The following is an 11,220-nucleotide window of genomic DNA, read 5'->3' on the forward strand; positions in this document are numbered from 1 at the left end:
ACACAATTGTACCACATCTGTACATAGTATATACCACATCTGTACACAGTATATACTCTCAACCCTCACTGCCTTCAAGTCAGAGCCGACTCATGGTGACCTCTCCTTGGGTTTCTGAGGCAGTAAATCTTTATGGAGGTAGATTGCCCAACCTTCCTTCTGAGGAGTGGTTGGTGGGTTTGAACCACCTGCCTGGTTATTTAACACAGTGTCTAACTACATGGGGCCCGGCTACCACTACTGACTACTCTGATCAGGATCGTAATAGAAGGTCCTGGAGAGAGAAAGAAAAAAAAAACAGAGAACAAACTTCAAAATCATAAAATAGACCAGACCTACTGGTCTGACAGAGACTGGTGGAACCCCTGACTGTGGTCCTCACACGTCTTCAAGCCTGGAAGTGAACCCATCGCGGGGCCACCCTACAGCAGAACAACAGGCAGGCCTATGAAGGGAGCAGTGACAGACGTGACAAACGTGCTGCTTGGAGCAGTCAAGCACACGAGTCCCAAAGGGCAGCCTTTGCCCCAAAACAAAGTCAGAAGACAGAAGGGGCAGTGAGGATGGGCAGAGGGAAGCGAGGAACCCAGGGAAGAGGTGGGAAGGGTGCTGTTACGTTGAGGGGACTGCCACCAATGTCAGCAAACAATGTGCATAAACTGTTAAACGGGAAGCTATTTGCTCTGTAAACTTCCACAGTAGAAAGTACAGATAGATAAACAATGCAGTCTCTAGCAGGCCCGTCACCTGCACGTCCCGGGCACGTGTGCCCAGCCTACACCTCCTGGACACTGACAGTGGGGTTGCTGGCTTACAGGGCACACACATCCCACCACTTACAATGTGACTGTGCCAGCGCAGTGTCCTGGCCTGCTCCCAGCAGGGAAACCCCAGACAGGAGACGCTCTCTAGCCCTGCCACCCGGTTGGCCCTTACCTGTGACTGGGGGTGGGACAGGGAGCCACTGTCTTGGCCACTGGCCAGGATAGGGTGCTGGGCTGGGAGCGCCCGCTGACCTCCGTCATGTGCCTGCAGCTCCGGGAAAGGCGTCTGGTCGGACCAGGGCTGTGTGCTCGTGGAGGGGAACCTCAGCTACTCTGTCTGCCGCTGCACGCACCTCACCAACTTCGCCATCCTCATGCAGGTGGTCCCACTGGAGGTGAGCCGCTGTGGGGCCGCGGGGTGCCACGTGGAGAGTGGGAGGTGCCCACCAATGCCCGGAGCCCGGCCGACACGTGCGTTGCTGGCCACAGAGGTCCTCGTGGCTAAGGGGCATTGTGGGGCTCCCCTGCTGGAGGGTCACTGGCAACAGCTCCCTTGCTTCTGGTTTCCAGGGCACAGGGCAGATGCAGCCCTTGGGGGCTCACCGGGCAGAGGCAGGCCATGGTGCCAGCCTCTGACACCCTCCCTGAGCTGTGGGGGCCTGCTCATCCACAGCCGGGTCCTGGTCATGCCTGTGTGTTTAGATCAGGTGTCACTGAGGGTGCTGACCCAGGAAGACGGGCTCAGGGTGTGCCGAGCATTTCAGCCAGTGATGGGGTGCAGGACTGGGCTGGCACAGCACACATCTGACGGACCTCATTACCAGCCCACTGTTACCATGCCAGGGGACAATAGGGAGCCTTCCCAACCTTCCCTCCTGGGCAAACGGGACCGCGGAGGTGGCTGTCTGGCGCGAGAGGGGCTGCAGCCCTCCCTCTGGACTGCACCTTGCTGTCTCTGCTTCAGAACACGTCTGTCACTGCTCACGGGGCCATGGCAACCTGAGGCTTAGTCAGGGCTTCGCTTGAAGGCAAACAAAGTTTGTAGCAGAGAAAAATTCTCTTAAAAATACAGATGCCCCTGGGTGGGATCCCACCTGGCAGGTGTCAGTCCCTGCCACCTAAGTGGCATTCACACCTAAGTGTCAATGACTTCACTGCTTGAAGGACCTCAGTTGTTGTTGTTGTTATGTGCCTGTTGAGTCAGAGCCAAGTCATAGCGACCCCTCTTGGGGTTTCCCAGGCGGTATCACTACGGAAGCAGATTGCCCAACCTTCCTTCCCAGGAGTGGCTGGTGGGTTTGAACCGCCAGCCTTCTGGATAGCAGTCACATGCCTTAGGACTAAGGATGAGTTTGTACGGTGGGGGCCGGGAGGTGGAGAGCTGGCTCCGGGGCCGCCCTGCCTGTGTCCGGTTGAGAGAAGCTGGGAGCTGGGCTTTTGAGTGCCATCTCCTGACTTGCCCTTGTTGGGCATCAATGATGACTGTGAGCCGAATGGGAGGGCTGGGGACGCTGCTGGGACCAGCGGCTCAAAAACAGCTGTTCTGGGGGCTGGTGAGCCTCGCTCCGGCATGTCACATGAGCACGTGGACTCCCACCATCTGGAGGGTCACGTGAGCACAGACATACTCTGAACGGCAATCCCCTCCATCCCGAGGGTCATGCACGTGAGCACACAGACATCTTCCCCAGGACACGCGAGTGTGCAGATGCTGTGAGCGTGCAGACCCCATCCCGTGGCTCACGTATGTGAGCCCGCGGACGTGGTCCAGTGGGTCACGTGAACAGCAGACCCAGGTCCAGTGGGTCTGGAGGGAGAGGAGAGGTTGGGCCAAGCCTCTCCTGGAAGGTGTAGGTGCTGGGCTGCGGGCCACACCGGTCTACAGGGTTGGTGGGTGTTGAGTGACTGTGGGAGAGGGAAGAGGTTGGTCTGTTAGATTAAAAAACTGCGTCACAAGGCAGTCACCACTACGGAACTGGGCCCCTGCTCCGTCACCACTCAGTAGGGGTGACAGCAGATTGAGACCGTCTGTGGCTCTCTTTGTGGGAGCAGGACGCCTCTGCTCTTTGCCAGGAAAGGTGGATTGGAGATGGTTTAAAATTATCCGTGCTAAAAATGAGAATTTCTGTGAACATTAAGGAACTAAGGCGGATATCAACTTGCTGTCAAGCCCGGGTGGGCTTGGAGTTTCATCCGGGAGGAGTCGTACCCCTGACACTGGGCTCGCATCCTCAGGGCCCTGCTCTCCCCAGTCTGTGGGGTCCTCTGCTCCCCTGCTGGGCTCCTCCTGAGCACACAGCCCACCTGGGTGGGGCTTGAGACAGGTGAGTGGACTGGGCAGGGCTTGGTGCCTGTCCAGGGGACCCCATGCAAGGCGCCTGGCACTCCACTCCATCTGACTGTCCCAGAGGGGCTTCGCGTGGCCACGGGAACCACGTGCAGGTGTCTGAGTGTCCCGGATGGAAAAGGCCACACCTCCGCACCCCTCACCCATCTCTGCTCCCAGGTGTCCTCACACACGCCACCCAGAGTCACTGCTCTGCCCTCGTGGCTGCGTGTGCAAGACGCACTTTGGGTTTTTAAGCTGTTTTCGGCCGAGGCGTGCACCGCGGTCTAGTTCCCGTTCAGCAATCTCCACGTGAGTTGTGCAGCAGCAGCCGTTGCACTGTTCACTTGATTTCCGCTCTGGTGCTTCTGTTTCCATTCACCCAGTTCCCTGCCTCTTACCTTCTCTTTGCAGTCATTGTTGAGCATGGGTCTCCTGGGTGATTTTGTGCAGGAGCCTGGTGCTCACGGGCCTTTGGGTTTTCTGCAGTGAGCTTGGTTTTTGCACAGATGCATTGTTTGGAAAGACCCACATCAGTGCACAAGCGAAGGTCAGAGTCAAGGCCACATGGGAAGTGGCTGCGAGAGCGTTCCTGTCACTGCCTAAGGTCCTCGTTCCATCCGTTTCACTGCCTCTGAAATTGGGAGGCCGCTTACCATCACTGGCACATCCCGAGGTAGTTGGCGGTGTTGTTCCTTGGTTCTTCCTCACTTTGCCTTTCTTCCAAGTCTGGAAGAACGGTGCATCTCACGATCAGAGCAGCACAGCACCTCTTGACATAATCATGTACAAAGCGTCTGCCCAGGCCAGCGGCCGTTGACCGTGTCCTCGGTGGTCTCCCCTGCACCATGGGAACTGCCTGCCCCAGTCTTGCCCTGCTGCCCCATGGCACACTGATGGATGGACTGGTTGATTTCTGGTCCAGCAGTGTGTTGATACTGACTGTACATGAGGCGCTCCGCCAGGATCCGGGGAGCTGGTCCACCTGGACTTGGCTGACAGAGCACAGGGCGTTATAATTTAGTGGAGAGATGGGCACGTGAGTGAAATCCCAGCTGCTGTGGGTCTGAGAGAGGAGATGGCCTCTGTCCCCACCTGCCGACTGGGGAGCTGCCGTGTGCCAGGGGCTGGTGTCTCCTTCTTTCCCTCTCTGTCTGTGTTTGTATCTGTGTGTGTGTGTCCATCTGTCCACCATCCTTCCATCACCCATCTAAATAGCGCTGCAAATGGAGACAGTTCCCAGGGCCTCCCGTGATCTACACGGAGAGTCTGGGGTGAAGTCTCTCCTTGGCTGGAGGGACTAGAGGGGAGACCCCACTCTCCATGGGCCCCACCCGCATTGCTGGCCTTCTCTGCTCCCCCAGGCCCTGCTGCCCCTCCCTTTGTGGGGGGACCCTGCCTGCTGTCTTCTCTGACCCTCACTGGCCTGTGGCACACAGGCTATGGCTGGCAAGGACTCTGCCAGGCCCACAAAGGGACAGTGTGTGTGATCTCTCATGTCCCACCTGATGCTTGTTGCCCGAATTGTGGAAGGAGCTACAGGACGGCTGTGAGGGGATGTCTGGACCCTCGGGAAGGGGAAGTGAGAACAGGATGGCACTGGGGCCGTGAGTGTGAAACGCTGGTGTCCTCAGTGGGCAGTGCCCCCACCCCGTTCCTGCCGCACACCCGTGTCAGTCGTCAGCCATCGTTGCACTCTCACTGTTCTGCTTTTAGGATGACAGGACAGTGTGTCTTGTCATCCACGGTGGGAAGCGACACTTCCATCGAGAGGCACTTTGCTGTCCACGGATGGGCATAAGACTGTCCTTCTCGGGAGAACACCCTGCTTGTTTGGACTGTGCACGGTAGCTCCCACCGGCCTTCTGGCCTTGTGTGCCGTGCCTCTTAGGGGCACTTGAGTTTGTGGTGTGTGACTCAAAGGCTTCATGTCCTGAAACAAACTCTAGGCCTTTCTAAATCTAGCTGTGGGGTGGGGAGGAAGGGCATGGTCAGGGCACCCCACGCCTTCCTGGGCCAGGCAGGTCGCTTCTCGGCCGTCCAACCAGAGCTCAGCTTGTCTCAACATGGTGAACAGGGAACCGCATATGGTGGTTACCCTGCCAGGCCCCAGCAGCCCACCTGAGCCACCCAAAGGCTGGGCCCAGGGAGGGCGTAGGCACGGAGCCCAGGTCACACGATGTCTCAGCTGCACTGAGGGTGTGCACCCAGGGCCGCACGCTCATGGGCACGGGGGCAGGCAGCAGGCTGCTCCCTGGGGTCTCTGCACCTGGGGCGCACATGCAACCATACCCAAGTGTACGGCCTGGTCAGGCTGATGGGCTGTAGGCAGCAGTGGTCCCCCCGTGCCTGGGGCAAACCCAGTAGGTCGCTGCTCTGCCCCTCACCTTCTGCTCTGAGAAGTGGGTGAGGACCCTCAAGGTGGAGCTGCAGTGGGGTCGGATGAGTGGGGCTGTCCTCCCCCAGCACAGGTGGGACCCCATTGCCTGGGTGAGCCCCGTCCGGGCTGTGCTGGTGGCTGAGCTGGGCCTTGGCCCCTGTCCTCTGCGACTCTGCTCTGGTCAGCTCACCCCGTTTGTTTTTCCTTCACCTGATTTTTTCTTACTTGTTTATTTTCACTTTTTGAAAGACAGCTGTCCTTGGATAGTATGGTTACATCTAGAGATTTCGAGTTTTCAGTGGGGGAGATGAGCCTAGGGGAGGGAGCACCATCCTCAGAGGGACAAGGAGTGTCCTTACCTGAGATGCGGGGTCCTCGTTGTCTTACCTGCGATGCGGAGTCCCCCCCCCCCGTTGTCTTACCTGAGACGCAGGGTCTCCGTTGTCTTACCTGAGACGTGGGGTCCCTGTTGTCTTACCTGAAATGCTGAGTTTCCCCCCCCCCATTGTCTTACCTGAGACACAAGGTCCCTGTTGTCTTGCCTGAGACGCTGAGCCCTCCCCTGTTGTCTTACCTGAGACGCTGAGCCCCTGTTGTCCCAACATCATCCTTTACCTGGTACCTAAGCAACATTCACAGCCTCCGGCAGCCTCAGGTGTCTTCTCTCGTTAATGGGAAGTGGACGTGCTGTTCTTACCTGGCTTGTGAGGAAACAGGTGCAGAGAGGTGAGGTGTGTGCCTGAAGCCCCACAGCTGGCTGGCTTCTGGTGTCTCCCTTCACCCTCTGAAAGCTGCAAAGCTGGGGTGTGGAGAAAGGACCTGCCTTGCCTTTAGGTGTGAGGCCTCGCACAGGTGGTGTGTTCACAAGGAGGCTTGGTCCCTGAGGCTCGCCGCGCTGGCCGCCGGGGCAGTGGGGGACCCTCGAGGCGGGCGTGATGGCATCCATCCGCACTGTCCTCTGCGCACCTGGTATACATGTGCACTCATGTCACCCTGCCAGGTGAATGCTAGCGTGACTTTCTGCTTACAGATGAGTACATTGGGACGGGGACTTCAGGTAACTTGTCCACCCCCTCAGCTGGGAGGCGGCTGAGCAGGAGTTGAACCAGGAACTCTGGTTCCAGGGCCCAGCCTCCTGATCGCACCCCACACCCCTCACCACTGTGTCTGCTGAAGTCTGGGCATGGTGGGCAGGGGTGTGGGCAGGAGGGCTTGAGCAGGGTCCTTGAGGATGGAAGGAGGGCTATCTCTGAGGGATGGGTATGAGGGGACACCTGGCTGGGGGGGAGTGGACACCTGGCCGGGGGGAGTGGACACCTGGCCGGGGGGAGTGGACACCTGGCCAGGTAGGGGAGATGCCCTGCTTGGAGTAGGGTGGTCGGGTGGGTAGCAGGGGAAAGACTGAGAGGACAGAGGGGCTGAGAGGTTGCAGAACCTATGGAACCTTTGCAAGGCACCGAGTCGCGGGCAGGAACCAAGGCTGAGTGTCTGCAGGTGTGAAGCAGGGCGCTGGGGCGGGATGTGGTCCCGGGGCAGGCAGCAGCTGCCCGGACTCACGTGGGTTCCACCCTGCGCCCCGCCTCCGCTCACGCTGGGCCCCTCCCCCTCCTGGCCCGGCTGACTCACTCTGCTCCCTCGCAGCTGGCGCCTGGACACCAGGTGGCGCTGTCGTCCATCAGTTACGTCGGCTGCTCCCTGTCCGTGCTCTGCCTGACCGCCACGCTGGCCACCTTCGTCATCCTCTCGTGAGTCCCCCTCTGCCCCAGGTGGGGGTTCCACAGCCTCATAGGTGTTCACTGTCCCTGCTGCGTGCGCCCACGTGCTGTGGCCAGAAGGCTGCCCCAGCCCCTCTCACATCAGAGCGGGTGTTGGCAGGGCTGGGTGCCACGCGACCTGGGGACTGCTGGAGTGGGCACCTGGCTTCGAGGAACGCAGTCCTCTTGCGCTGTTGCCCTGTACTGGGTCCCTCCAGCCCACAGGGGTTTCTGGCCCTTTGACCTGCCAGGGGGCACTGTCACCAGGACCCCCCTCTCCCCCCAAGTGCATCTCGGGTCAGTGCTGTTGGCCCCTGGGGCTGTGCCGAGCAGAGGGTGCTGGGAGGGTGGGGAGACCTTTCCTGGGAGGACCGCTGGCTGAACAGCCCGTAGACAAAAGCATGAAGACACCTGGTGGTCAGAGCTCTGGGTGAAGAAAGGGAGGAGGGCGTCAGGCAGGGGCCAGGGTAGGGAGGCAGGTGCAAAGGCCCAGGGGCTGGTGGCGGGCATTGGGGCAGCGTGAGCCACACAGAGGACACAGCGCGTCGGGGCGGGGCCAGCCCCTGCAGGACAGGGAGCCCGCCGCGGTTGGTGTCATTACCCCCTTTTCCCGAGTGGGTGTGGAGGCAGCCGTGGGGTGGGGCCCAGCTGGCACTGGCGGCCTGACGCCCCCGTGCCCCCAGCTCTGTCAGCACCATCAGGAGCCAGCGCTACCACATCCACGCCAACCTGTCCTTCGCTGTGCTGGTGGCCCAGCTGCTGCTGCTCACCAGCTTCCAGTTAGAGCCGGGCAAGGTGAGTCGACTGCCAGCCCTCGAGGCCACGTCCCCCCACGGCCACAAGGCCCTTGCCCACCTCCTGCAGCAGCCCCAAAGGGGCACCTCCTCCTGCTGTCTTCCGTAACCCAGTGGCCTGGCTGTGGCCCTCCCCCGCCCCAGGCAAGGGCCCCTCCTGCCCTCCTGCTGTGGGAGCCAGTTGGTCACCCTGGTGCAGGTGAGCCCCCGGGGTGTCCTGGCACAGGTGACCTTCCGGGTTACCCCAACCTTGAGCCTGGAGCACATGCTGGACCATGTGCATCCCCTGGGGTTGTGTCAGGGCAACTGTTCTGTAGGTCAAACCGTGGGCCAGAGGCAGTTTCCTGTGGGTCAGCGCTCAGCTGCCCGTGGGCCCTTGACTCATCTCATGTGTCCCCACACAGCTCGTGAATTTGCTTTTAAGATGACCATGAGGGTCCCATAGCTTGAAGTGAATCATTGTAAACTGAACGGCCCGTGCCACTTAGTGCAGTCACAATGTTGTACAGCGACCACCTCCCTGCATCCAGGACATTCTCACCATGTCACAGTGAAACCCACACCTGGTCAGCAGTCTGGGCTTTTTAAAAAGCAGTATCTGAAATGAGAGATTGCACACAAATTCACACATGCATACACAAGGGTTGACACTTGAGCGCACACATGCACTGACCCATATACTCACAATGCAGTCATACATGTACACACACGTACACATGCACTCACACACGTAAGCATTCATATGTATGCTCACATGCACGCCCATATTCACATGTACACATATGTGTGCATACACACATGCATGTATGTGCATGCACATGCACATACACTCACACACTCCAGGTCTCTGATTTCCTTTGTGAAATCATGAAACCCTGCCAAATGGAAGCCAGTTCCAGAAGCAGCTCTGCTGATTGGCTGGTCCTGGTCCCTGTGCCTCTCTTGAACCAATTGCTGTGCCTGAGGGCCATGCACAGTGATTGGCTAGCCTGAGTCACCTGCTCCACCCACATCACTTAGTCTAGGGTGAGTAGTGGGTGGGGTGAGTAGTGGATGGGAACCAGTAATTCCACAGGAAGAAATGGGGCCATGTGACCAGAAGATGGCCACCAGGAAGCAGATACTGGGAGGCCAGATGACAAGACATGCCCAGCGCTCATGCCCAGAGAAGGCTCACCCTCTGTCTTTGCTCCCAGACCCCGTGCCAGGTCCTGGCCATACTCCTGCACTACTTCTTCCTGAGTGCCTTTGCGTGGATGCTGGTGGAGGGCTTGCATCTGTACAGCATGGTGATCAAGGTCTTTGGCTCTGAGGACAGCAAGCACCTCTACTACTACGGCATAGGATGGGGTAGGTGGGCTGTGCTTCCCTTTCTCTGTTGGGCTCCTCTTGGAGCTGCTGAGGCCAGGGTGGAAGAGAAAGCCCATCGGCCCACTGATGGATCACACCTCTCCCTGTGCTGCTGACTTTTAGTTTTGTTGACTTTTCTTTTATCCATTTCATTCATTTCTGCCTCTAATCCTTGTCATTTCTTTTCTTCTGCTTGCCTTAGGTTCAGCTTACTCTTCCTCCTCCAGTGTATGAAGGTGAATGGTGAGGTTGTTGATCTGAGATCTTACTGCTTTGTCAGGATAGACACTTACGGCTATGAATCTGTCTCTCAGCGCTGCTTTAGCTGCATCCCATGTTGTGCTGTGTTGTACCTTCCTTCTCATTCATCTCCAAGTATTTTCTACGTTGCCTTTGGATTTCTTCTGTGGCCCATTGTTTATTTAGGTGTTGTGGAATTTCCACATATTTGTAGAATTCCTTATTTTATTTTTTCCTGTTGATTTCTAATTCCATCCCATTTTGGTCAGAAAACATACTCTGTGAGATTCCTTTTAAATTTATCGAGACTTGTTTGTGGCCTAACATGGCTGGTCATGAAGATGACAAGATATCCCACCTACCCCTAAGAAGCAGGCCTGGTGCGTTCCAGAGATGAATTAGGTCTAGTTACTTCTGTAGAGATATTGCCTCAGCAACCCGAGGAGGGGTCTCTGAGTCGCAGGCGACTAGACGGCAGTGGGTTTGGTTTTCTTCGGTTGGTTTTTGACGTCTTCTGTTTCCTTGCTGCCCTTCTGCCTCCTGCCCTGCTGATTTCCCATTAAGCAGCGTGTGATGTTGGAGTCTGCTCACCTTCCTGTGGAACGGTCCGTTTCTGCCTTCAGTTGTGTCCGTTTTGGGCTTTGTAGACTTTCGGGCTGTGTTGTTAGATGCATATGTGCTTATGACATCTTTTGCCACCTTTCTGCCTTCCAGTTATTTGTGTCTCAGTGTAAATGGTCACTTGTAGACAGCGTAGCTGGGTCCTTCCTTTTCTCTTTAGTCCAGTCTGGCGGTTTCTGTTTGTGATCTGGTCCTTTGGCTGTCATTGTTGGCACAGTTGCATTTGTACCTGCCGTTGGACTGTTTTCTGTATGTCTGATGTCTTCTATGTCTGTTTGTCATTTACTGCTCTTGCCTCCCTGCTGACCGGATGTGTCTGTTGAGCGTTACGCCTGTCCACCCTGAGCCTGCTGCTGGTGATGGGCACTGGTGGCCATGCACTTGCTGTGGCCCTGGCATCAGGGACTGCTTCTTGCTCTGAATGTCTCCCAGTTGCTGTAACTCCCCCAGGCGCCATTATCAGAGATCAGAGAAGGGAGCTTGGGTTGTGCTGTGGGCTGGCAGATGCATTAGACCCCAGGATGGAGAGGTGGTAAACCACCCACCCCACAGCTTTAGATGCACCAGGGGTCTGGGGAATGGGCATGGGAGGCCACGTCCATCCTGCTGGTGGCCACGCAGGAAAGTCCCACAGGGTCACTGCTGACACCCAGTGCATGCCCGGACCCTGCAGGGGCTGTCCGTGTGCTTGGTAATTTCCCACCCTGTGTCTAGCCCAGGCCCTGCAGCGGGTGTCCCCACGCCCTCCCCTTGGTTTCCTGCATCTGGGTGTCCCCGCACCCTCCCCTTGGCACCCTGCAGTGGGTGTCCCCGCACCCTCCCCTTGACGCCCTGCAGCGGGTGTCCCCACACCCTCCCCTTGGTTTCCTGCATCTGGGTGTCCCCGCGCCCTCCCGTTGGCGCCCTGCAGCGGGTGTCCCCGCGCCCTCCCCTTGGTTTCCTGCATCTGGGTGTCCCCGCGCCCTCCCCTTGGCGCCCTGCAGCGGGTGTC

The 11,220-nt window shown here is 58.0% G+C and overlaps 1 protein-coding gene across 1 annotated transcript in view; it reads left to right on the forward strand.

Moving 5' to 3' along the window:
• ADGRD1 (adhesion G protein-coupled receptor D1) overlaps positions 1–11,220 on the forward strand; it is a 98,386-nt gene that overhangs the window by 68,583 nt on the left and 18,583 nt on the right. The window contains exons 14-17 of the mRNA XM_007955050.1: positions 1,036–1,159; positions 7,112–7,215; positions 7,908–8,019; positions 9,215–9,368. Coding sequence (XP_007953241.1) covers positions 1,036–1,159; positions 7,112–7,215; positions 7,908–8,019; positions 9,215–9,368 — 494 coding nt within the window. The remainder of the gene's footprint in view (positions 1–1,035; positions 1,160–7,111; positions 7,216–7,907; positions 8,020–9,214; positions 9,369–11,220) is intronic.

This window comes from Orycteropus afer, unplaced genomic scaffold (genome assembly GCF_000298275.1).
Source record: "Orycteropus afer afer isolate SDZICR_OR568_19922 unplaced genomic scaffold, OryAfe1.0 scaffold00489, whole genome shotgun sequence".
NCBI lineage: Eukaryota > Metazoa > Chordata > Mammalia > Tubulidentata > Orycteropodidae > Orycteropus > Orycteropus afer.